Source organism: Larimichthys crocea, chromosome XIII (genome assembly GCF_000972845.2).
Source record: "Larimichthys crocea isolate SSNF chromosome XIII, L_crocea_2.0, whole genome shotgun sequence".
NCBI lineage: Eukaryota > Metazoa > Chordata > Actinopteri > Sciaenidae > Larimichthys > Larimichthys crocea.
Window position 1 is genome coordinate 10,774,916 of NC_040023.1, and position 27,727 is coordinate 10,802,642.

Consider the following 27,727-nt stretch of genomic DNA (forward strand, 5'->3'; position numbering starts at 1 on the left):
AAAAAGTCAGCTAGGGGATTTTATCTACGCTCTAATGCGTTTTTATTATTACCTGCAAATAAAAACATGTATTAAAAGCACGAACGACAAAGAACTCAAACTCCCATGAGCACCTAAGAAAGGTTGTGTCCGCTGTACAAATGTCTCCGTGTGCGCCCAAACAGGGAACGTGTGTGTATGTGTGTGTGTTTTTGTGTGTGTGTCATTTAGCCTCACACCAACTTGTGAAGAATCATTCATATTTTCATATTTTTAAAAACAAAAACAAAACATGGCTGCGTCGAATTATTCCCTGAAGGTCAACAGAGAGCTGCTGGACCCGAACTTCGAGAGTTACCGCTTATCTCTGGACGCCATACCGACGTACGACGTGGAGCTGGACGCAGGTGAGTTAGCCTAGCACTGACACAGTAACTGTAACTGTAACTGTAACTAACTGTAACTGTAACTGAGCCAGTGTGTGTTAGCCTAGCACTGACACAGTAACTGTAACTGTAACTGTCACAGTAACTGTAACTGAGCCAGTGTGTGTTAGCCTAGCACTGACACAGTAACTGTAACTGTAACTGTCACTGTAACTGTAACTGTAACTGAGCCAGTGTGTGTTAGCCTAGCACTGACACAGTAACTGTAACTGTAACTGTCACAGTAACTGTAACTTAGCCAGTGTGTGTTAGCCTAGCACTGACACCCACACACTGATGTAACTGTAACTGTAACTGTCACAGTAACTAACTGTAACTGTAACTGTAACTGTAACTTAGCCAGTGTGTGTTAGCCTAGCACTGACACCGACACAGTAACTGTAACTGTAACTGTGACTGTAACTGGAGGAGTCCAGCTGTATCTCAGTGGATGGTTAGTGAGTGATGATAGCAAGGTACACGTTACACACACACACACACACACACACACACACACAGCAGGTTTAGTTCGTGCTCTGTGTGTAAGATTTAATTTGTGAAAGAAACATAACGAGGCTGTGCATCTGATTTGAATTGAATCTGGCAGACATGAATTATTGTAATGCTGAAAACAAACACAATAAACAGACAGAAATATCTAAACAGGAAAAACAATCAACCTTCAAACAGACGAGTACTCAGGATAAAAGTGGCATGATATATAAAAAGAGTTTTGTAATGTAAAGTTACCATGATATAAATAATATTACAAAAGTAAGTGACCGTGATATAAATAAGTGCAACAAAATAGAAAAAAGTTGATAGATAGTTAGTTAGTTAGTTAGTTAGTTAGTTAGTTAGTTAGTTAGTTAGTTTATTGATCCTGAGGGAAATTCAAGCGACCAGTAGCAGCATGCAAACATACATTACAATTCAGCTATAACACCTGAACCATACGTTAAAATTAAATATGTGTTGAGAGATAAAAAATGTGCAGAAGTTAACCCGTGCTAAACATCTACACAAAAGAAAACTCTATGAAAAGTAGAAAGTAACCGTATTAATAAAAATGTGAATATAGAACTTTAACACATTGAAATAGCAAAGTCAAGTTGACATGTGCTTAAAACAGAGAAGACCTGAAACTAAAAGAGACACAAGGAATCAAATTAAAATGAAAGAATGACAGAGAGGGATCTGTTTGTCTGCGTTTCTGTTGCTAATATGAAATATTAAATATAATGGTTTAAAAATGGACAGTCTCAGAGAGTAGACAGAGGCAGATACCAAGAGTTTATGTTGTTCCAGTCATCTCACGTTTAAACTACTTTATAAAAGCTGACTGAAAATGAAAATAGGTGCTGTCTTCATTTGTATGCCGTGTTCTGACCTTCCTGCTTTTTTAAATCTGTGCTGCAGCTGTGGAGGAAGTGAAGCTGAAGGACACGCAGTACACTCTGGAACATGTGCGTGCTTTCGGCATGTACAACTACCTCCACTTAGATCCTTGGTACGAAGACAGCGTTTTGTTTGTGGACTGCAAAGGACGAGTTCTCAGTCTCACCGTCACCCTGGTAAGATTTTAAATTATTATTAATTATGAATGTGTCCCTCCATGATTATCTATGAGGCAGATTCCTGGATATTAATCCCTCGTATCAAATGAGATGTGATATGATGATGCTGGTTTTGTGACAGTGGAACTGGTCGTAGGCTTTAATGCATCTGACACACCAGTAGGTGGTGACCAAATACTTGTGCAGTAGCAGCATCAGCAGCCCACGATGCATTTCTGTCAGGTGACGTCAAGAGAAAATGATCATTGCAAAACTGTCACAATATTCACGTGTCTAATTATAATTTCTCTAACTTTCTGTTATGTTGCATTCATCTTTTGTCCATCGTATGGATCCGCACAGAAGATAAAGTTCTGATGAGTCCTTCATGTGTGTGGTGATTACATAATGGACTGTTGAAGGTACTCGTACCAAGACGGCGAGACAAGGAGCAAAATCAGCCCAGTGACCTTTTCAGCAGAGACTTCTTTTATGTCCAAGACATCACATCCATGATTAGATATAATTTGCACCATTTTTTAATGTCTAAACCTGAATGATGAGCCTCAGACTTCCTGCGAGACAGTATTTATGCATCATTAAATGACTCTTTATGAAAATTCTAATTACAATCATCACACGATAATTACCATCCCCTGCGAGCCTTTTTACGTACATTTGCAGGGTAGTGTCGCGCGGCGCATTGTGCGTAGGTGATTCACGCTTCGTTCGGGGCATTAAACAGCGAAGGATGCTGGAGAAAATGATCTCAAAGGTGCATCATGCATTAGGATGTGATATGATACGTGGTGTCCCACTCCATGGCAACAGCAGGGCAGCTGCTGCCGCTGCTGCCACACAAGTCCTTTTGAAAAGCTGTTACTTTACACGATGAGTAATTGATGCTCATGTGGTTGTATATCTGTCTATTACTAATAAGGCTGTGAGAGTCGTGAATCACATGTGAAGCCAAGCCACGTGGGCGGCCACATGACTGTTTGTAACTTGGTTCCTCCTTGAAAGAAACAACATGTACTCAACATGTTGTTTCTGATTTTATTTTGAAGGGTTGTTTTATGTCGCATTTTTGGAAATGATGTTTTATTGTGTGTTTTCTTCTCAAATGTTGATTGTGGATTTGAGTGCGTCATTCATTATGAAAGCTGTGACCTTTATCTTCTTTGGTCTCTTATTGAGCGTCTCTGTGTGTCTTTGTGAGTCATGACTGCACTGTCTAAAGGATTTGATGGTTTGGTTGCAGTAACAACAGACATATCACCTGTATCACCAAAGCTTAGATTGACGTGGAAACACTTACATCCGTCTGTTTTTTTGGATCTGTTTGTCTGTGTTGTGAATCCAGGACACTGCCCTGGGGAAGCCCAGAGAGGTCTACCGTATAACCGCTGACATCAGCCAGTGTGAGGATCGTCTTTGCGCGTCCCTCAGCCTCACCTCGGCGACCTGGGCGTCCCTCAGTGATGGCACGGGCCGGTTGTACCTTCTCCGCACCGGAAAGAGGGGTGACAGCTCCCATATGAAGTGGGAAGTGAGTATAACAGCTGGGTTTAAACACATTCTCCATAATTCAGACATCTTTGAGAGCATATTAAATATATCAGCTGCAGTGTAATCCAGCAGGCAGTGAGAAGATACAGGGCAGTGACTAGCCCATGACCTTTTATGGACCTCTGTTGGTGAATAATTGGAAGAGCAACAACACTTTATACACTCGTCTCTTGCACACAAGTTTAACATGACTGTATGTTGACAGCATGTTGAAGAGGAACTGTCACCTTGTACTGCTGTAATAACTGCTGCTTTGTTATCAGCTGCTTTCTGCCTGACATCACCATTGATCAGCGTTTGTTACTGACTGAAAGCTTCAATGTGTCCAGAGCCACCAACTGGTGATGTAATCGTGTTGAGTCAATAAATAACAAAGTCGTACAGGAGCAGGGTGGATTAATTATGATACTTTAATGTTTCTGAGTGTGAAGAAACCAAAACCAGCAACAACCCATCCAATCTCATTAACAACAAACAAGTCATGTTTTTTTATGGAGACGTATCACCTCTGCTGTGCCAAGAAAACTACCCACTCCACTGTGTCCTGCTGTGTTTCTGTGTGGAAATGACAGTACAGGAGTTGGTGGAGTTATATCACATGATGATGCCATCAGGTGTGTTTTGTGTCTCTGATTCTGTCGATTTAAGATCATCTTAAAGGTGTTTGTCCCAGCTCTGGAAGCTGAAGCTCTGTCGCTTTATTTCATTTTTGTATTTCGTTCCTCTTTGTTATTGAGCTCCAGTGGTATCCAGACATGTTTAATGACACATCAGTGAGCCACACTGTTGCACTGGGTTCCTTCGTTAAGTGAGCGTAGCTCTCAGTCTGGTAGCAGTGCACGTCACTTTATATTGGCAGTGTGTTCGCTAAGACCTGAAGCTGAAACTACCTCAGGATGATTTAGTTTATGAGCTCTTGGTTGATTGCAGCGACTGTGTGAACATAGATTTGTGTCTATCTTGCAGCTCACCCGGCAGCATTATCTCTAAGCAGCAGAAACTTTAAAGACAAACTGGACAAGATGAAGGAAGAGAATGAAGCCCTTCAAAATAAACTTGCGGCAGTGAAGTTGGAGCTTTGTGTGCATGCAGCGGCTGAAAACGACGTCGAAACAGCCGCTCATTGACTGAGTGTTAAACTACAAAACGAGAAACAACACGGCAGAGTTTGATGCTCGCTCAGAAGCCGAGCAGTTGGAAGACGATCTGGCTTTTGAGAAGACTCAAGTTCAGAAGCTGCAGGAGAAACTGAGCAAGATGGAGGAAGCTCCCTGAAAACAGAAGGAGGAAGCGAAGAAGACTGTGGAGGAATCCCAGGCGCCCCATCGAGCCCAATTGGAGGAGCACAGAGCTGAAATCAGGGAGATTGCATCTGCCCTGAAAAAGGCAGAGAAACTGCTTGAGAATAAGCAAGTGACCTCAAAGTCTGAAGCTTCCTATGTTTCTCAACATGAGTAGCAGAAACAGAGGACCTCATGGCTGCTCTAAAGGAAGTTCAAATCATCCTTCATTCAGGCCATCGATTGTCTTCAGAAGACTCAGCAGGAAAAGGAAGAGGAAACAAAAAATACTATGGAACTGACTTCACATCAAATTCAACTGAAGGAGCACAAAGCAGAGGATCTGCTGGAAACTGAGCGCCTCTGTCTGAAGCAGAAGAGACTAAAAGAAGGAAAGCTGTCTTTGTCAGGAGCAGAAACAGATGAACAACACTGAGAAGGCTGAGCAGCAGTTGGAGAGTCACCGCATCGAGTGGCAGAATGATAAGTCATCTGTCATTCATGCCACATGTAGTCTTAAGAAGTGGGAGGCAAAAGAAATTATGATGACGACACAAATCAAAAATCTTTGGACCTATATCCATAAAGTGAAGAACAAGGAGAAACTTTTTTAATGCCCAGATTCACATTTCTTCAATCAGGAACAGATTCTTACACAATCAACGTCAATCATTCTCGTGTAGTCGCAGCTGTGCCAGGAGAGGCGATCTCTCTTTGAATGGCCTTTCCCGAAGTTTCTGGAGTTTTTCCTCGTCTTTTAGAAAGTTTGGGCTGGGACCTGTTTATGACCTGAGTCTGGGTAAAAAAAAATGACGTCATCTGCCGGGTTCTCACCGGGCGCTCCGGCTCCCACTGTTAAAAATCAAATGTTAGTCTGTTGTTTTGTGTAATTTGAAATGCTTTGTCTGATCAGTGGACATCATGTGTAATACAGTGTAATAATAATAAGAATAAGAATAAAAAGTTATATTTGTTGGTGCTTATTACTGGTCACATTATTGTAAATTCAGGAGAATTTTTTAAAAACTTTTTTTATGTAACAAACAAAAACGTGTCAGAAATGATCCACAACATTTTTCTACAAATACAAAATTATACTGCCCAACTGTTTCAGAAAATGAAACTTTATATTTGTTTTGTGTTTTTAAAGATTAAAGTGAAGACAAAGTTGATGAGTCAGATTGTATAGAGACAGACTAACAGTTGATTTTATATAATAGATTCCTTCCCTATAAATAGTATATGAAGTACTGTCTGCAACATTTACACAGGAACAGTGTGTTTTAATTTAAAACCACAGTTATGTTGTATGTATAGCCTACAAATGTGCTCTTGCATTATGAATTGTCCTGATATTCAGCTCAGAAATAAATAAAAGCAGAAGCATTGTTGAACTGCTCTGCAAATCGAAGCTTTTGAACCAGTCTGTGTTTTAAAAAGCTTAGCACGTCGTTGAAATCGGCTTGTAGTCATCGTAGTGAAGAGTGAAAGCTTTGATAGGACGAGTGTTTGTCCTGTTAACAGGCGTTCACTCCCTGAACAAGCACACTTGATGCGACTCTGAGAGTTGAAGTGTGGAATTTGTAATAAAGATTTAAGCCCAATGTTCACACTTTAACTTTGAGCACTCGGGATGCCAGCCAAGCCATACTGCATCTCTCACTTTGATTTGTGGTAATAAACTCATAAACCCGGATATATATATTTGCAGTCACATTAAAGTCGGGCTTCTCAGCATCACATCACCTTCTTGATGTTTGATTATGATGAAATAAAGACAAATACCTCTTTTGTAAAACACAGTGTGTAGACCATGTAAATGTGTTTGGTTCTAACCTTTTTATTAAAGTATCTTTCCCAGCTACATTAGACTTGATATTTAGAGCCATTAGCCATGTATCTAACAGTAAAATGATTATGAAGGGCACATTTTTATTACTGAATTAAAAAATGTTTCTTTGCATTTGGGAGATATTTCTCACTCATTTGCATCTGGGCGTTTCCTTTAATTTACCTTTAATCACAGCATTTATTAAATCTATATAATCTGATGTGTGAAAAAGGCGCCTCTGGCCCTTTCCCATCAGTTTTTTTATGTAATAAAAGTAAAACTTTGTATCTGTTGACTGTGTGCTCGTAGGCGCTGTTCAGTGAAGACATGGGGGAGCCTTTCACCATCCTCCACAGTGTCTCACATGTACAGGACGGAGTCCACGCCATGGAGGTCCTGCTGCTCCGCATCCAGAAAGACCCGCAGGAAACCAAAGGAAGTGGATACTCCGTGTCTCTGGAGTGGATCACAGTCGCCAACACTGCAGGACAAGGTGGGTGGTTCTCTTACATATCAAAACTTTTGTAATTAAGCATCAAGTAAGATAAAACAAGTGTGCCATATTTTTACAGTAATCACACCCAGTAGGCGACATAAGTCCTGGATAATTAAACCATAATAGGAAGCCGGGCATAGTTTGCCATTAAAGAGTTTAATTTTTGTGCCCCAGATGAGATTAGTGTACTCTGAAGGAAACATTGGCAGGAAGGATTTTCATTAAAGTTCTTGGCACTTTTTGGGAAAGAAAGAAGGATTGAAGGACTGACTAATGATTCACAGAGTGCAAAGACAAAACACAGAAGCAGCCTTCCTCATTTAGCTGGATTTAAAGATTCAGCTCTTTGATATCTGCGAGCTGTGGAAGAACCGTTTGTTGTTTGTCAGTCCGCAGAGTTTGGATATTTCTGTGGAGGGAAATTTGAGTCACATTGTAACAATATGTTTTAATGCAGGATATCAATATTCTCAGTATGTTCATGTAGAGTTTTAATATGTGGTTTTATAAATGGCTCATCCCTCAGCATTACACGGAGTTGACGAGATGCTCTTTGAATGTTTCTATGAAGTGTTACTGTATGTGCCGGCCTGTTAAATTGGTCTCGACATCAAACATCAAAAGAGTCTATTTAGTTTTTTTGAGGGAGCTTGACGTGCAAAACGTTATTACTAGAAATATGTCAGTCACTATCTAAAATCCAGAAGATGCGGTCTGTGTGACTCGTTGTTGCCTCATTCTTGAAGCTTTTCTCCTCAGTATCTACATTTTATCTTGTTGAACTTCTGACGAGGAGATCAGACAGGTAGGACAGAAATTAAAAGAAAGATAAAAAATAGATTTTTATGGACTGATACTCAGCACAGCAAGACTTACAAATGCTAAAACATCTAACTGTTTATTGATTAGTAAAGGATCAGAAGATTAATCGTTGGAAATTGATTGATCATTTAAGCTTCTTAAATGTAATCTCTTAATAACTTAACGACTTAATTTAATGTGAAACATGACAACAGCAGCATTTCTTACTTCTTACTTATTTCCTCCATATACATATCTGTTGAACCTCTGCTGTAATTAGTTACTTATTAATTTGATTAAAATTAGATATATTGTAATAATATGTGGACAGTGCGGTGGTTGGAAAGCACAAAAGAAACCAGGAGACTCGCTTTGACAACAGGTTGCAGACAGTTACATTTCGTGCAGAGTAACAGCAGATAGAATAATAGAGTGGATATTCCTCCAGGGAAGTGAAACCGGCATCCTGATGGAAGCGACCTGAACTCATTGTGTGCTGGGAGTACATAGCTCTGACATGAGACATCACATTACAGTCTGCGGCAGAGTTTAATGGAAGACAAGATTACTTTACGCCTTTGTCACACGCAGGTCAGGAGAAGAAGTATGAGGTGAGGAAGAGGAGGGTCCTCAGGGGGAAGTCGGTGCCTCACTACGCAGCGGTTGAGCCCAAGGGAACGGGGCTGATGGTGGCCTCGGAGAAGCCGTTTGTCTTCACGCACGTGGACGGTCTTCCCGTGGAGCAGGCTGACCCAGAGCCCATGGAGGTGGAGAAAACAGGTGGGTCAGAGGTGCTGCTGAGAAACAATTGATGTCTCAGCTCTACCAGGTTATTTATTTAGGCTCTTTAGCCTTCATTAGATAGTGACGGCTTGAGAGAGACTGGAAGGGGGTGCACGTTCTACAAAGGTAGAACCATCATCATCTGCAACCAGCCGGTAAAGGGAAAGGGTGACATGGTTTGGCATTGATCATATTTAATTATTTATTAATTTACAGCCTGCAGTTGGTGAGAAAGCGAGCCAGCCTGTCAGTAAAACAAAGTGAAACACAAACATCATCTGGGCTGCATTTGTGGGAGGAGACTGTTTCCGGGTCGGATGTGTCACGCGCTTGCATCTGCTTGTTTTTAGTTGAGCGGCGTTCACTTCCTCCGCTCATTATCTTTAAGAGTCACAAACTAGTTGTGCTGTAGTCATAGAAACGGCTGAGTGGGCAGATGAATATCCTAATCAGAGCGGGGTCTCTGTCAGATCTGGTCATCTGTATCTCTACATTTCCATTTTCCTGTTGAGTTGAAGAATACTCTCCAGGCAATGATGCTGTAAATCTTTTATTACAGTTACATTAATGAGACCTGGTTGTAGCTTCATGTTTATCATACAGGTGAGAGTGGCATCGATCTTCTCATCGAACTCTCTGCAAAGCTGTTTCCAACTGTTCCCTTAATCACTAAATGTTTCAGGAGTAATTATGATTTCTTAGATTCTTGATTTGGCCTCATTTTGTATTTCATATGCAACAACACTTTTTTTTTTTTTTTTTAGACCACCAGGAATTTTCTTAAATTCAAAAAACATTCTGAACCGAACTGAAAACACTGAAACACTGGATGTTATTCATTTATACTCACTGTGTGTGTGTGTGTGTGTGTGTGTGTGTGTGTGTGTGTGTGTGTGTGTGTGTGTGTGTGTGTGTGTGTGTGTGAGATGCATAAGCAGAATAATGGCAGCTGCTTTTTAGCCAATCCTTTTATCAGCACTCTGCCTTTCTGAGAGGAGGAAGTGGATTAGATGTCAAAAGAGGTGCATCTTCAAACAGGCTCGTAAGCGCTGAGAGAGGAAACGCGAAGGGGGCAAGAGAGAGATGGAGGTGTGTTAATGGTGCGCTCAGGGAGAATAGGTGCAGATGCATGCGTGTACTGTAGTATATACTTAGATACTGCAGAGATGGAGGATCCAAATGAATAGGATGGAAAGGAAATATTTAGATCACCACAGGACACAGAAAACACCTTTATCACCCATTATCCATCTGCTGTGAATGCACGGTTGGCATTATGTCTGTCTGTGTAGCAGCCTGGCCAACACAGAAGTTCAAACAGAGAGAGGTATGGAGATGAAATGGAAGATCTGGCAGCTCACCTTCTCTCCTTCTCATTAGTTTCTTTGTTGATTCAGACTCGGACAACAAAAGGTGATAATGAACATGTCTCCGTTCCTCACATGCCTGCCAGATATGGAGCAGATCTGTTGGTTTGGAGCATTATAATTGGACCAATTTCAGTGCTCGGGCTTTGCCAGTAATCACAGAGTGTCGTATATGTGACCGTTCTGGCACAGTTTTCTCTATAGGAGTGTTGTTGTATATCAGAATCAGAATATTCCCTTCTGTCTCATCTCAATATTCTGCATGCTTCATTCCATTGTTGGTCAGTCTAGGTCAAAGCATCTCTGATTTTGTTAAGACAACCTAAAAATTGATAATTTGACCTCTTTGGGCCTGAAAACAGTGACTTAAAGGATATAATTTTAGAGGTTTAGTTAGTTTAGTCTTCAGTCAAACTGCTAATAAAATCCTAATCTGTAAAGTAAGTATGAAATAGAGCTGTCAGGTAAAAAGAACGAGATTGTCCTCTGAAAGGTCGATGAGGAGCGTCAAATAAAGTACCTCAGATACCTGTGTGAATATACTTTGTAGCATTCTACCACTGATCATAATATTAGTATTCGATGTGACCACTCACAGCTCAGATGAGTGAGATCAGGGAATCTTCGAATCGATACGACTTTATCTTTGAAATAATTATCAGTGAACAAAGAGTGCCTCTTGAAAAAATGAAATTGTTTCCAATCAGATTTGTGCTTGGACTGTTTATGATTAAGTCATTATATCGAGCATGTGTGGACTGTTAGAGAGAAGTTAAAGAAGGACACGAGTCCTGCTGTTCACTTCATTTCCCAGCAAAGCTTTTAACAAACATGGCCCGCTGACTTGCTCTTCATTCTGGGGTGTACATCTGTTCTCACCATCGCCAGCGATATTCAGGAGCCAGCTCTCTCCGTGACCGTTTCATTATAGCGTAGCACACACTATAGGTGCTGTCATCGACTGCGAGAGTGAAGAAATGATCTGGTCGCAGATCACAGCGTGCTAACAGTCGAGGTGTTGAGTCAGAGCTGGCTTCTTAACAATGTGGGCAGAGGTGAGAACAGATTCCGTGTTAAGAAGGGCCGGAAATGCTTCGGCCGTGTTTGTGAAAAAGGTTTAGAAAGGAAGGAGTAAAGTGCCAACGTCTAAAGTAATTCAGTGCTCACAGCTATAACCAGTTACACCGTACAACTAGAAAGCTCAAACCAGAGAGAGCAGAACATCTCCAACCCTCTATGATAAAACACATACAGTATATATTAGTAATAGACAATCATGGGATGTATGTGGTAAGAGCATCGCCTTAATTAACGTAGCAATATAAAAAATCATGAGTCAGCACCTGGCTCGGACCCAAAACAGCTACATGTTCCTTGGCTGATGGCCGGACATTGCACTAATCTAATTGAGCTCTGTTAACGGGGTTTTTAGGTGTCATTCTCACCAGCAGATAAACAGGATTAAATCCTCTGCACTTTAAATATTTACCGTTTTAAAGGCCTCTTTGCGTAATTAGGTTTTCACTATGAGGGTCCTAAAGAGCACAATGTTTAGGACACGTCTAAAACCGTTTGTCTGTATTTGTTTGTCTGTGCTGACTGTATGTAAGTCTGTGCATCAATCAGTTTAGAAATATTCTATCTGTGTAGCCAGACAGGATGTTGGGTAAATTTTAAGGACAAAATCTGAGTCGTAGACGTACAAAGACGAGAGGGAAAATGAGACAAACTGGAGGGAAATAACATAAACATAAACACACAGAGACACAGTTATTGTGTCTTTTCTTAGTGAGCGTACAGCTGAATAAACACAAACTGTCAGTACTGAGAAGCGGACCCTCGCTCGGGCTGTTATTCAGCAGGAGAGGAGAACTGCCGACCTCGACTGGTGGATGTAGTCGGAAGGAGGAAGGAGGAAGCAGACCGACATCAACAGCCCGAAGACTCGGGGTGCAGTCAGAAGAGATTTCGCCTGGTTTAAATTTACTCGCAGGGTGTGGCCAGGACAGGAAATGGCGTGTAAACATAAACCGCTCTGACAGTAAAATTTGCATAAATGAAGCAAGGCTGAAATTTGCTGACTGGACACAGCCTCACGGGGATGTTTGCTTATGTAGCTACACCAAAATCTGATGTCCAGATGAAGTAGATATGAGTTTTTTTAGTGTGAAATTCTCTTTTATTTGTCCTTGTTGCTTATTTAGCGATGAATATTTAATGTTAGAAGTCAATGATACAGATTTTATGACATATATTTATGCATATTCATACATTTTAACTTTTGGTGTTTAATTACAAAGTGCCAGTAGCAAAAACAAAAGTTTAGAGGTCTTACGGCACATCGCTGTCAAACTGTGCAGGAGAATTGGCGTAACAGCTTCACTGTGAGCTCGGTCCCTGTCGTCCCACCTTGCGGTATGATAATTCATTTACTTTAATAGTCTCCCATCTGCATTGTTACTGAATATTCAACAGTAATTCCCTTCGATTTGTGCGCCGTATTAGATGTTTTATGTATGACTCTGGAACAGCTGGTCCAGGACTGTCATTATCTTTAGCACCATGCATTTCTCTCTCCCGTCTGAATTCAGATCCCATTTACTTCTGGCAGCAGACAGCGGAGGACATCACAGTGTGTGTGCGCATGCCCGAGGGCGTCACCAAAGAGGAGGTGCAGTTCAGGCTGATGGCGGACAACATCAGACTTGGAGTTCAGGGTTTCCCTCCTTTACTGGAAGGCCAGCTGTTTGCATCTGTAGACCCTGAGGCCAGCGCCTGGATCATCAAAAATGACAAAAGGTTTGCATCCTGGAATGTTTCTGAAAATCACCGACCAGGAAACCTCATAGCACAGCAGTATATATGTAAATGTCTGTTCACAAAGAGCCACAAACCATCAACTCCAAGGAACAGCTTCTATCTCCAGGCTTGTTTGTTCTCCTGTATGTTCAATGTCTTTCCAAATCTCATACTAAACCATAGATCTCACAAACATGAGTCTCAGACGAGAGAATCACCCAACATCTGTATGAATGTATGGAATATTAACCACATGCACACATGCAACATATTTCCAGAGATTTAACAGAGCTGAGACGCATTATGAGCTTCAGTCTTGAGTTAGATTTCACTGACCTTCTTTTGAAATGATAGTTTTCTGCAGTGCCACCGAGATATGATGGCACGTTCCTGTGCTTTCAGTCCACTTATGTCAGGTATGGAGGTACTAGCTGTAGTAGACAATCTTTACGGCCATATGGTCAAGAGAAATTCATCTCTTCAGAAGTATGAGATGGTGCAAGGCATCGGACACTCGTATTCAACTGCCATTCAGGGGTTAATATTTTCATTATTTCTCTTTTCTTTTACGACACTGAATCACAAGGTGTGCGGCTGGGTTTTTTTTTTTTTGACACCGGGCCACAGAACCTCTGTAAATTGCCACTTTATTGCGTGGCGCCGGTTGCAGTGTCCTCGTAGGGTCTCTCAAGGCAAATTGGCTCCAAGTAATGAGCCAGACCAGAGTGATTCAACAAGCCTCATGCATTAAAGCAACACCAGTGAAATGAGTCAGTCCGCCCTGAAAAAGGGAGAAACACGTGTGGTCAGGCTGGAGGAGTGAAGCTTTTAGGCGAACATCAGACAACTCGGGAAGAGAAGGGAAGGCAGAGCCTCGCTCAGGCTGTTATCCAGCAGGGGAGGAGAACCAATGACCTTGACTAGGGATATAGTTGGTCAGTAAAGCCGTAAACAGACCGACAGCAACAGTCAGACTACTTGTATCGAAATTAGACAAGACTAGCCTGGTGAAATTCACTTACATGAACAGACAAGGACAGGAGACGGAGAGCTATACCTCCAATGTAACGTGATCCAATCCAACTTTATGTTTATCGTTAACATCGTAGTAATGTTGTATTAGAGTGAAAGATGTTTCTAATATTATGATTCTCTCATCTCATGAATAAATACTAGAAATACCTAAAATATATTCCAGTTAAACACCACTGCAAACTGCAGCCTTGGTAATATACATGTAGTTAAATGAATACCTGTCTTTCTGTGTCAGTCAAAACTGAACATTATTGAATATTAACTTTAGCACTCCCTGATATTTTGCTGCGATGCGGCACATTTCTGAGCACACAGTTTTTCTGCCTGGCTTTTTACCTGTTATTGTCCTTGCACTCACTATAGCTAAGCTGCGTCCCTCCTTCACATTCTCCATCTCCTGCTTGTATTATTTCTCCAAGAAGTTATGAAACAAGAATACAAACAATCATTATTTCCTGCAAGAGAGGTCAAACTAACCCGACTCTCGAGATAGATATTGTGGAGGCAGGTTGAACTCTACACTATGTGTTCAGGAATAGCATATACGTCTCACCCCTCTCTTCATGGAAAGGAATAAGGGGACAAAATGTGGTTAGACCTTTCCTTCAGGACAATGCTTGGACAGTTTGTCTGAGTGGAAATGACACACCAGATTCAGGTTGAGATTTTTCTGGCAGCTCTTTTTCTACTTTTGCAATGACAAACCGCACACAGTGATTCAGTTTTCAAAAACAATAAAACATAAAAAACAGAGAGGGTTTGAATATGTTTCATAAGCCTTCACAGGCTTTTGGATTTGCTAATGCAGTAGTCAATCTGAGTTGAGTCATATTCTCCACTTGAAGACCTTTCATCTCTGCCTCTATCAGCTCTCCGTCTCTGCTTCCTGTTTCTTTAATATCAGTCCTGCAAAGCTCCATTCAGTGTAAAAACATGTTGCATAAACTATCTGTTAGTTTTCAGGTAATCCTTGGGTTTAAGAGCTGTTTGTGTTTGTGCGTGAAGGAGAGAGAACATGCCGACGTCTTTGTCTCGTTGTTGTGTGCAGAAGAAAAATCTAAAAATAATGCTGGGATGAGGAACTGAGGTGGACAAGAGTGTTTATTTTGCTACTTTCATTTATATATATATTTTTTTAGTATTTCATAAGCTTATCCCTGCTTATCTATTAAAGATAAAGTCCACCGTCATTTGGATGTCGGTGTGTAATAATTCCATACTGTCACAGAATACTGCGTGCATCTAGATGCCCTTTTAAGCTGCGAATATCTAAAGAAATCACGCGTCCATTCCCCGTGTTGACTGTGTTTTTCCGTAGATACACAAAGGACATTATGTTAGCCAAACAAAGCACAAAATAGAATGTTTGATTTCTTTCCACGAAGAGTAAAAGATACATATTTTAGATTGAAATCTAGCCGAGGAAAGTGTTTGTGTATGCAGCATCTGGATGTCCTTTTACAATGTAAATACACAGGAAAAAAATCACTCCTGTTGTTACTGTCGAGCCCGTTTTTCCATACCAATGGCTTCTGCTCTTTATAGACAGACAGCTGAGCGTCATTCAGCTCTCCTCTGACCGGAACTGAATTAAGAAGCTCGCCTTTGTGTCTCTTTTTCTATCTTATCATTGTTGTCCAAATATAGATCTGTTTTGTAGACAGAAGGTCCACGTTCATAGACTGAAGCTACAACACGTGCAGAACATGTCACGTTGAAGCGGAAGCTTCACTTTTATTAGGGCTAAAAAATTAATATTATTGGTACCAAAAATCTTTTAATTTTGGTCAAATCACACATTATAGATTCATAGAATACATCATAAAAACAAGGAAAAACGTATTATAGAAAATATGTAGTTAAAAAAGTATGATTCCATTTTTTATCTGGTTATTAAAAATATTCACATTTGTTCAATTCTTATGCCAACAAATCTTTTTATGAGCAAAGCACCAACATACAGCAGCTCACTATGTTTCCTCCCTTATTGGAAAATACTGAATATACTGCCAAGCTCTGCTGATGTCCACAGGATAATGTGAGATCAAACCACTCTCTGCAAACTGCACATATGCAGACATAGAAAAAAAACATCCTTGAATCCATAAAGGCTGAACTTCATTGCCGTGAGTAGGTGAAACAGAGCTGATGAATAGCCTCACGTGTCTTTGTATCGAACACGTTGCAGCTGCAGCCGATGAAAAGCGTCATCTGAAATGTTTGTGGCGTCAGTAACGACGATTGTCTGTCGCATTTATTTGATTTTCAGAACTAATTTATTTATTAATTGTTGCTAAATCTAATATCCTGAGTCCAAGCTGACATTTATTTAGTCTGAACAACAGTTCAAAACCTCAAAATATTCATTTTAAAAGCAGCTAGTTTAACTATTAAGATTTAAACAAGAGGTGTGCATCATTCTGTAAAAACTCAAACTTATAAAATAATGCTCTGTAATATCGGCAGACAATGATACTGCAGATATTTTGATGTATCACTACTTCTGTTGCTTTATTCTGCTGCTCAACCTCAAACACTTCTCAACAACCGAGGAACATAATTAGTGTCAAGACCCGATCAGCCACAGTCCCGTCTGCCTGAATAACTCGCCACATTCTGCTCCGGCTTTTCTCATCAAAACTTCATTTTAGCCCACTTCACTGCTCCTGATTGGATGTTTACTAGTTCGTTGCATCATCCTCATTCTAAGTGCAGCCTTCGCTCTGTAATTCATAAAAATCAACTCTCAGCTTTTGGCTCCTTGAAGCAGCTTTACAGTTTCTGACCCGGAGTGTCTGCATACTTCACATTTATCATTTACATGTATATGACTCCCTGATCATCAGCAGGAACATGTGTTCATCTGTATGTATCTGTGCGTATGAACGTGTCCTCAGCCTGGAGGTCAGCCTGCAGAAGCGCAGCGAGGGGCCGATGTGGCCGGAGCTGGTGACCGGTGACAGGAGAGGGGAGTACGTGATGAGCGACGAGCAAGCTGCCCTCATCCACGAGAGACTGACATACCTCACCTCTGAAGACATGGTACACTCGCTGTTTGTTCCATTTATCCCTCGCATGCATGAAAATACCTCAAACTTTGCTGTGTATCCCAAAGTTCTATATTATAAAGTGCAGGGCCAGTGTAGCTGATGGCAGTGTGGTACAAGGCGTTCATACTCTTGGGAGTCTAAAGATATCCACAGATGAAATGGTAAAGTGCCGACGACAACATGAGATACTTTATGTGCAACGCTGACATTTTATCTGGAGCTTTGTGCTGGAAAAACAAACAAATATTAGCTCATTAATCTTTGTGCTCGTTAGATTTAAAACAAAACACATTTATCAGGGCAGGTAGTGATAGACATTTTTATTCTGCAGGAAGAGTAAGACAAAGAAAAGATCGGACATTTAGTATGAAGAAGATAAAGAATGTTTTCAATACTGTTTGAAGGTTTCAAACATGCTTTATTTTCACAGGTTTCCGGGAAAGAACTGTGTGTTTTTGTACAAATTCTAGCAAAAAAAAAAGAAGATATTTCCTTCAAAGAACTGTTCTTTTTACTTTTAAACCCAAATGATTATTTATTTACTACTCATTTATAATTGTAAACTATATTCTTAGGTAATATTGAATTGTTTGCGTCTTCAGCTGACCTGCTTTGTGCCGACTGAAACACTGTCTAGGTTCAGCCGGCAGTGGCTCAGGTGACTGAGCGTGTTATGTGCTGATCGAAAGGTCGTTGATCAATTCCCGGCTCCTTCAATCCACTCAAAGTGTCCTTAGGCAAGATACTGAACCCCAGATTGCTTCCAATGGCTACTTAACTTCTTCTTTATAAATACAAATCCATTCACCGTAACTTAACTGGAATGGCAGTGAGTATACTTTGCTCGTTTTCTTTATAATTAGTACAAACGTGGGTCTTTCCTTCTTGGAAGCTTCTTAAGAAATCATAGATGTTCTTTTCTCAGAGGACCCTTTTGGTAAATGTCTGTTTAAATCACGGCAGTGTTAAATCAATCAGCACAATGTGTTTGAACATGAAACTTTGATGAAGCAGGGCTTTGTTTTCTCATGACCTCCCATACATTGCTCAGCTTTTAGCATCCCTCGTCCCCTCCGAGGCCTCTCGTCTCTGTTCTTTCCCTCTTCAGCTGCTCTGAGGCCTCCTCTTCCTGACATCTTGTACACGTCATCACACTTCAGGTCTTCAGAGTCACTCTCATGACAGCTTTTTTAACCTCTTCCTCTCTCTCTCTCTCTCTCGGCTTAACCCTTCATTAGTATCACCTGAGACCACTCGAGGCCTTCATCTCATCTTTCACATGGTAATAAATGCAAAACAAGTGTAACCGTAGTCTCTGTCTTGTTTTTCCCCTTGTTTAAATCCAGAATGGAAACCCTGACAAGGACAAGCCTCCCTGTAACTCTCAGGAGCTGGAGGACTGTGATGGGTTCCCAGAAGACAGCTTCAGTCTCACACACTTTGACGGAGAATCGCTCAAGCCCACTCAGGTGGTGAGTAACACCTCTCTCCTTCACGAGTAAACACTTTGGTTCTCCAGTCCGTCGAGCCTGGACCCTCACGTTCAGTCATTTCTGTCACCACCCTTCCATCCTTCATTCCTCTCAAGTGCTCTGTTGGCTACCTGACGCTCCCTGCCTTTATAAGACCAGTGAGCACGCCAGTGCCGGCTTTGCCCTTTTAACAAGCCACTTGACCGCAGCGCTCCACTCCAGGCCCAGCTTAGATGAAGAATCATGCATAGTAAGAAGCTGAACCATTGTACCTGACATCTATTTTTACAAACATCCAGAATGTCACTTGGCAGGAGCGTCGAGTCCTTAAAAAGCTTGAACTGTGATTGAAAAGCCACAGGTTCCCTCCGACAGGTGACGTCCTTTTAACAGGAGGTGATGCATCATGTCTCGATTCCTGATGTTTGCTTTTGTACAGAGAAAGGACCTGTGTCCAAAGATATGCTCGCTTTCCATGCTCTCTATCAAAGCACTCGTTATCAGCTTGTTGAAATATATTTTTTCTCTGCTACGTTCTGTTTAAGCTGCAGTAAGCCTCGGCCTCTTCACAGGTCACAGCGGATTTATAAACTCTTGCTGGCATTTTCAATAGTGTTTATGATCAGCACATACTCCAGCAGACGATAATTATTGCCATAGTTTATGTTGTCAGCAAGAGTCTGTGAGTACTCTGTGAGCTCAGCGGTGCCTCGAGATAAATCCTCAACCAAAGCGGTGGACCCAATTATCGCCGTCCTTACAGTCACATAACATCTAAAGAAAGACGCAGGCTGTGTCCTTGTGTGGTTTTCAGAATAAAAGACACATCCTCGAGGTAGCACATAAGAGAGTTGTCTGTTTCATGATTAAACGAGGGGTATGCAGGCTAAAATGCTAAATAAATCTTCTTCTTCCGTGGTTCCACACATTCAGGAGAAGCTGTGGGAAGAAGAAGGTTTGCAGACATTTCATCTGCAATGCTGCACAATCTCAGCCGTGTTTTCTTTTCTGTCATTTCGCAACATCTCTGAAGAACTGGGAGGTTTTTGCTCATTGAGGAAGATGCAGCCTCAGTCAGGACAAGGTTATCTATCCTCAGAGTTACAGCTCTGTTTTTCTCCCATCTTCCTATTCAGAGAGCGATATGTACGCTTTCATAATATTAAGATAAAAAGTCAAACTAGAATACTCTGTGACGTGAGCGTTTCCAGAAGCGGCTGTAACAACATCACCTCCGTGTTTTGGAAATACAGAATAATAGGTGAATGTTTTTTAAAGCAGATGTAGAGCAGTTTACAAAAGCTCTATTCAGCAGAGCGTGTCCATCGGTGACGCTTCTCCTCTTTCATTTGCACAAAATAATTTTGTGTTTATGGTTTAAGAATTCGCCGTCACAAAAACTCTGGCAGCAGTCAAAAATAAACCCTTTCATTATGTAATGAAAGGCTAATAACGAGGCGCAGTGTTTCTGCTCAGTGTGAATACAAGCCCTTTAATGTTTCTCTCTCCATTCACTCTGTGAACAGTGCAGCCAGACAAGCTGCCGGCCTTAAGTAAGGTGGATTGTAGTCGTACCTGTACCATCAGCCCTTTGAAAGGACAGTTATATGTTTGTTCACATGTGCGTGAACATGTGAGTGTATACAGGTGTGTATGTGGATTTATCTCAAGCCTTACCTCTTCATTGTATCATTGTATCCACCTCAATGCTTCAGTCGCCCGCCGGCACACTACGACATATACTGACCGTTTTTATTTTTTTTTGCATAAAGCCTTTCAGCTTAAAACTGTGTCACCGTCTATTAATTTGGCTCCTTTGTCGCCGTGCTTTTTCTCCGGTTCAGATCACGGTTGAAAAGATGAAGAATGGTTGTTACGTGTGTTCCTCGGAGGGAAGCTGTGAGTCAGATCGTCTGACCATATCTGTAATACCGTTTTACAATGGAGTGTATCTGTACATCTGTTCACTGCCGGCCTTGGCTCTGAAGGGTTTAGGAAACATTGAAAACATCCTGTGATTACTGGGCTTTACACTTTTTTAAAAGTATTTGTAGCCGCTCTTGTGGCGTCAGTCTAAGGATGGAAAAGTCTGTCGGTCGGACTGAAATAACTCAGCTATGGGATGGCTGTGACATTTATGGTCCACAGAGATTTCCTGCTGACTCTTCCACTAGAACTACCTGAGGTTTACATTTTATCCATCCACTCTGTTACCCTCTTTGGTGGTGAAAGTTGCAGGAATTGATACAATGTTTGATCTATAAAAATGTATTTGTATGCAGTTTTTGTCACACATGGCGTGAAACTTTCTTATTTGTGGTGATGACACCGTCCACCAACCAGAGCAGGTGTGACTCCACAAACCAATCAACATCACAGCAGCGAAGCCAAGACAGCAAACCGTGACACCGACCCTAAAACAATCTGGTTTCTTCAACTTTGATCCACGAGAGTGACACTTAAACTTCAATACAACCATTAAAGTGTAACTAAATGTGACACAGCGAGGGAAATATTTTCATGACCGCATACCAGACTGAATGATATCAAAGGTCATCACACCTGATCGTGTCTCCGCAGCCAAACAAAGCAGTCGGATGGATCTGAAAGACAGAGTTCAGTGTCAGGAGTATAAATAAACTATTGTCATCTGTCTGTAACGGCGAGTGAGCAGCAGGAAGGAACATGACTGAAGCGATGATGATAATGATGATGACGGAGAGTTGGCATTTCAGCTGTCATTAGAGGCTTCTGGCCTCCGCGTACAGATGCATTTCCCTTTCGTAACGCCGACCTCTCGCTTCCTGTCCTCCAGCCAAGAGTCTCTTTGATAAAAAGAAGAAGAGTATTCACTAAAAGCTTTTTTCAGACCGAAGAACAGGCACATGTGATTTATTTGAAGTACTTGTCTGTACAGAGTCCAATTTTATTACAAAAGCAACCTATACAACAAAGCAGTTTGAATGTCCACTGGCCTTGGTAAAGAAATTATTAATAATACATCCTGTGATCTGTGTGACGTTTTCTCACAGTTCAATGTAGAATGAAGAAAGCAACTTTACAGCAATATTATCCAAGGCTGCAGACTCTTACTTATGTTGCATGATCGTATCGATTTGATGGAACTCATTAAACAAAGGACAACGTGTTACAGTCAGAACATTTCCAAAGATGTTAAGATACATGAATCGAGGAACTATACAGAAAGATATTGCAGGACTCGATGGCATTCTGCAGCCTAAATAAAATAAGAGCTTACGTTTCATGTTGCTTCTCTATTTTCAAAAGCATATCTCGGTTTCACAGGCAGCAGGAATTTAGATTCAGGATTCAAGAGGTTAATCCAGCTCTTTGTCCTGCTGCTGGCGGTTCTCCTCATTCAATAAAGGCTTTGTAAAGAAGCTGAAGTAGAATAGAAATTTCTGTTATGTTTATCTTGTTAGTTCGGCTCCCATTAACTCTTTTATGGAGGTTTTAATTTCTTCTGATTGTCCTGGTCTGTGTACACATTGAGCAGAAAGAGCCGGCCGGAGGCTGTGAAATAATGAGATAAATCCTCATGATTGCTTTTCGCCTTTTTTAGAGTGTGACCATTAACGAGCCACTGAATAACAGAGGGAATTGTTTGAGCAAGGCCGCCGTACAGTAGGTAGAGCTCCATCTTAGTCATATGGTTTATATATATATATATATATATATATATATAGATATATATATATAATAGATATATATATAATATATATAGTGTTTCCCATCAATTACTGAGACTAGTCCCGCCTCTAATTTTTCATGCCACATTTTTATAATGAACCGCGGTCGACAATCGCCGTCTCAGCAGATACAATTTCAAGAGAAGAAAGGAGTGTTCAGCTCGCAGTTTAACAGTGACACAACGAGCCAACAGCAGCAAAAATTCATCCACTAAAATCAAACTGGCAGATTTTATAAAGCGGCTAATTAAAAACTCGTTTTTCAGACTGAAGTTTTAAAACGGTGAGCAGTTTAAAGCAGTTTGAGTTAAAACAAGGTGATGAAATAAAAAAAATGACCGACTAGAAATAGAAATGTTCCCCTCTCACCAGTCACACTGTCATTCTATAAGAAAACACTCAAACTGTTCCCAGTAACCAAGCGTAGGCTGCTCTGGTTTGTCTCTAAGGCAGAGGGTGGAATATGTTGCACATGTCGCCTGCCAGTAAATAAACAGATCTCATTCAATAGACCTCATGATCGTTGATCAGTATCGGCCGATGCATCTTCCAGCGATCAATGATCGGCCCCAGAAATCCTAATATATTTTTATCTGTTATATTTGAGAAGGGAAATCTGGGTGACTTTTTCTAAGCATTCATATCTATACAGCCAATGTGTTTATGATTAAACTGAGCACAGAGTTCTCCACAGATCTCACAGTGACCCAGAGGATCCGACGTCTACTCACCACAATCCAAAACACTGAGTAATGTAATTCTTAATAAAGGTGGCAGAGAGTTGCTTTTCCTGCCGAATATAATTAGCTCCAGGTTCCCAAATATTATTATCAAGCAATATCCGAGTAAACAAGTAAATATATACGCCTGCTCTTGCTCAGCATATATGAATAAGAACATTATTATATCTCAGGTGTCTGTCATGTATAGATTATTCATAAGAGACTTCATTTTTCAGACTCGGAGTGAGTGTCTACTTTTTAAAGCCTCCGTGTGTCTAAACGATTGTGATGACGTGTTTGTGGAAAGATTGACACTGGTGGTAACAGTTGGTTAAGGTGTGTTGCTTCTCAGAATGACATATTAGTATTATTGGTCAAATTAAATTGCATATTCGTGCTGCTTAAAAATCACAAACTACGTCATCAGAAACCAACCAACATGTTTTTTTGTATCTTGGTGGAGTGACCCTGCAACCCTGTCTCCACATCAGGAGCTTGAAAAACTGTCAATGAAAATTTGCCCTTGAGGATGATGGGAAATGGGAAAAAAATAATATTCACTTTGGCAGCTGTGTGTCATGAAAGGCTGACTGTTACATCATTGTCAGATTATTTCTCAGTGCAGAGAAGAAGAACTGATCATTCAGGGAGCTCTGAAACCTGCACACATGCAGTCCATGGTCAAATCTTCTGATTTAAGTCTTGTTTGTTTGTATCGTTCACAAATCATGACCCAGGCAGTCAACCGCTGTCCTCGTCAATCAGCTCGCACACACTCAGGCTCGACTGAACCACGAGCTGTGTGCTCCAAGTCAAACACAAGTGTCAGGAAAATGAGTTTTGGAGTGGAGGAGTGATGGCTCGCTAACAGGCTTGTCATTGTGTGCAACCATCAACCATCAACCACCAACATACGTGCCGGTTTATGCTGAATTTTCAATGCCTGTCAAGTGTGTATTGAGATGGGGAGGACAGCGCTGCCTGACAGCCTCGGAGACACGTTGGCAGTTGGATTCGTAGGATGTATATTGACTCGGAGTGAACAGTCAGCCGCTGAGGAGCGATTATGTCACTGCAGTGGTCATTTTCTTCCCAAAACAAATGGAGTCAGACTCGAGCAGTTACCATCAAACCGCATGCATGCAATTACATCAAGAGCATCCATGACAGTGAAGTTAATGTGGGGCAAATACATTGATCTGTTATTGACTGTTCAGGGCCGTAATGGCCACGCTGAACTTCAAGAGGGAGCTCTGCCACAAACAGTACTCTGCATCTCATCTAATGATGCTGGTCACCATGTGGGAAGAAACATGCAACAGGTAGACTGTATTCATTTAGCAATGAACAGCAAGGAAAGAGTGAAGGGAGGAAAGAAGGAAAGAAGGAAGTAACAAAGACATTAAAGAAGTAAGTAAGGAAGTAAGGAAACGGGAAGTCAGGAAGGAACAAAAGAAGGAAGGACGCAGTAAATAAAGAGGGGGTAGTAAGTAGGTAAGGAAGGATGAAGGAAGCAAGGAATTAAGAAGGAAGTAAGAAAAGAAAACGCGGCAGAAACAAAAGAAATAAGTAAGGGAACAAATAATGTTGTAAGGAAGCGGTAAGAACTGAAGGAGGTAAGGATAAAGGAAAGTAAGGTAACCAGTAAGAAATTAAGGAGGACGTGAGGAAAGAATGAAGGTAGTAGGAACACAAGAAGGAAGGAAGGAAGGATTTAAAGAGGAAATAAGGAAGTCACAGGTTTCATCCTGAAGGTAGTTAAAGTGTCTGTCTCTTGTAATTAAAGCTTAAAACAGGATGACTCCACCTCTCCACCTCTCTCCAGGTGAACCTGGGCAGCCATCAGTACCTGTTCACAGTGGACGTGAACCCGTCCGACATGCCGTGCCTCTGCCTCAGACACGACGTGGACGCTCTGGTGTGGCAGCCTCGTCCCGACCAGCCCAGTAACATGTGGGAGCACATCGCCACGTTCAACGCCTTGGGTAAGAGCTCGAACTGCGAACACGGATACACATCTCTGCACAAACTGTTGTCACAAGAGGTCTCAATATCGAGTCTGACAGGTAAGAACGTGTCAGGTATTGACACAGTCCTGTCTCCGCTGCCTCCTGGCTAATCCAAAGATGGACAAAGACGTGGAGCTGAATGGAGCCCGGTTAATTATACATAACTTTAAACCATAGTGTAATTTAAATGGTCTTCACAGCCACAGAGGTTGCAGCTCGGTGTTTAAATACACCCGATAAAACAGACGTCTGAACCCTCTGCTCGGTGTTTAAAGCTCCACAGGGAGCCTTTACCATGTGACATTAGTCACCGTGTGGACGAGGTGTGCATGTATAAGCAGCTGTCTCAGCGGAAACCTACCTTCATTTCCATTTTTGATGAATCATGACAACTCGAGTCGAAACATTCATTCTTACAGCAATTAACTTTGCTTACACCCGCTGTCATGCTGCTGCTGATGGACGACAGAACACTTGAAGCGGCCGCAGTAAAACTAGTTAATGACGAGAGCCGGGTTAAGTGGCACCGCGTGTGAAATGCATCAAGATAGTCTGAAACAGGATTATTAACAGTCTGCATGAAAACACTGAAACAGTTCTTAGTATTAAAACGCAGTGTGGTGTTCCAGCTGTTAGTTTAGTCTGATGTTTTCAGACTGTTGCGTTCATTTAACTTTAAATCTCAAATCAAATTGGCCGTCGGCCAGCGCGCCCGTTTCTACAGTGTCTCCGCCTTCATCTCTCCTCAACGACGGCAAGATTTATTTCAATCTTTCCACTTTGACAGGTACGTCGTCTTCATTTGTCTTTTCTTAACACCGCAGAGTTTTCAATCTGCCTCAGTCTCTGTCTGGAATACATCATCCAGTCACAGAGTGCAGGTGGATCGCTGTGATGAAATGAGGATGAAAACATGTTTGAGCATCCAAATCAGGCTGGGATCAAAACTCAGTGAGTCTATTAAACCAGCATCTAAACATTCAAATGATGTAACGCTCTCATGTCTTTGGTATTGACTGTGCTTATTGATTGAGCCTCTGTAACATTATTTTGTAAAACTAATCTCGTTAGTCTTAATGACAGAGTTGAGCAGCATCGGGAGAGAAAAAGGTCCCGTCTTCCTTTATTGAGACGCCCCGGTGTCAGATAGGAAATCTCGGCTCGCAGGAAGTGGATAATCAGATTGTGAGAGAGAGAAAAGATAATGTGTGTTTTTACAGAGACCAAACAAAAGCTCACTTCACCGACATCAGGTCTTTTGTCTTCTGTCTCGTCGTCACGAGCGCTGTGTGGAATTTTCAAATCCCTTTTTGTCACCGAGAAGCTGAAGAATGAAATGAAAAGTTTGAACGTGATGTCTACATCTTCAAATGACTCGTTTTGTCCGTCCGATCAGAAATCCAAAGGTATTTAATTCACACTGATATAAAACGGAACAGATCCTGGAACTGGAACCAGCAAATGGAAACGAGCAACGCGTCAACTCACTGTGTTAACGCTAATTTGTAATCTGTAGATGCATTTCCAGTATAACTGAGCAAGAGAGGACAGCGACGTCAGAGCCTCTAAATATCAGACAGGGAAATCTCTGCAAGCGTGACCTGAACTCACTAACTGCACCTGTGTCATCTGTATTTAAACCCCCTGAAATCATTAAAGTGTGCTACTAAATTTAAACACGCCTGAACTTTTTAAGGAGTTTAGCCACATGTGGAGCTTTTAACTACTTCACATCTGAGAAATGATTCTGTTGGCTCGATATCGCTTCTGTCTTTTAAGTACTGCAGTTTAAAAACTGTCACAGAGAATCAAACACGTCGTCTCTGGAGTTTGTGAGATGCAGCAGGGGTTCGAGAAGTTGGCTCGTTCTGTCCTGCCCATGAGCAAGACTCTGATGTAACTGTAGTGAAACTACAGCTGTGTGTGATCCTCTGTCAGATCTTCCTGTTTTTCTTTTGATGCAGTGCTATATAAATAAATTTATTATTATTATTATTATTTCATAGGTTACGTCCAGGCGTCCAAGCGGGATAAAAAGTTTGCGACCTGCGCTCCGAACTTCTCCTACGCCTCCCTGTGCGAGTGCCTCCGCCGCTCCTTCATCTACCGACAGCCGTCGCCGGTGGAAACCGTCCTCTTCAACAGGAAGCAGGGCCGCCAGGTAGCGCAGGTTGCCAAGCAACAGGTGGCCAGCCTGGACTCGGATAAGCCAATTCTGGGCTTCAGGGCGACCAATGAGAGACTGTACATCCTGACCTCCAGTAACCTCTTTGTTCTAAAGGTCAATAATAATTAGATTTGGGACTCTTAGTTTTGGACGTTCACCCCCTCAGGCTGCGATCATTCCTCACTGAAGAAAAACTTCCTTATGTTTAAAATGATGCTTTTGCTGTTCAGTTCTCTCTCTCTGTTTCAGCTTCACCTGTCGTCTGTGTTGCAAACCGTCTGTAAGGTCAATGAGTAAAAATCTTATCGACAAATCATGGAAACAAACGTTGGCTAGAGCAGAATTTTTCCAGGATAGACCAAGAAAATAAATGTAAATGATGCTTTAATCCGACACGCTGTGTGTTTCATGAATATACATTTCATACATGTAGTTCCCTGTGTGTGCTCTGCATTATTAAAGATCTCTGTGAATTCCAATTCATAAATAGAATCGGCTTCCTTCCTCCTGATGAATGGACGTATCGAAGGCTGGGTGTAGTATTTTTTGTCAGATGGTCAGTGGGGAGGAGGGCGCGGAGGAAATCCCTCGCCAAGGCTCATTTCACAATCATCGCTGTGGAAGTATGAAGCGAACATTCATTTCCATAAATTTCCATAAACATGTTTCACACATC

General features: G+C 41.5%; 1 protein-coding gene across 1 annotated transcript; it reads left to right on the plus strand.

Moving 5' to 3' along the window:
• Window positions 1-137: 137 nt before the first annotated feature.
• On the plus strand, window positions 138-27,530 carry nudcd1 (NudC domain containing 1). The gene is made up of 10 exons (XM_010743714.3): window positions 138-386; window positions 1,824-1,978; window positions 3,324-3,509; window positions 6,950-7,133; window positions 8,529-8,717; window positions 12,679-12,886; window positions 16,819-16,963; window positions 18,318-18,443; window positions 24,701-24,860; window positions 26,891-27,530. Exons 1-10 carry the CDS (start codon window positions 272-274, stop codon window positions 27,178-27,180), a joined length of 1,758 nt encoding a protein of 585 aa, XP_010742016.3. The 5' UTR covers window positions 138-271; the 3' UTR covers window positions 27,181-27,530.
• Window positions 27,531-27,727: the final 197 nt, after the last annotated feature.

Bases quoted from the DNA above. Each gene is read 5' to 3' on its own strand.
- nudcd1 (XM_010743714.3), top strand. From the start codon at position 272: ATGGCTGCGTCGAATTATTCCCTGAAGGTCAACAGAGAGCTGCTGGAC. The intron at 7,134-8,528 runs GTGGGTGGTTCT...TGTCACACGCAG, and splicing joins CGCCAACACTGCAGGACAAG to GTCAGGAGAAGAAGTATGAG. The intron at 12,887-16,818 runs GTTTGCATCCTG...ACGTGTCCTCAG, and splicing joins ATCATCAAAAATGACAAAAG to CCTGGAGGTCAGCCTGCAGA.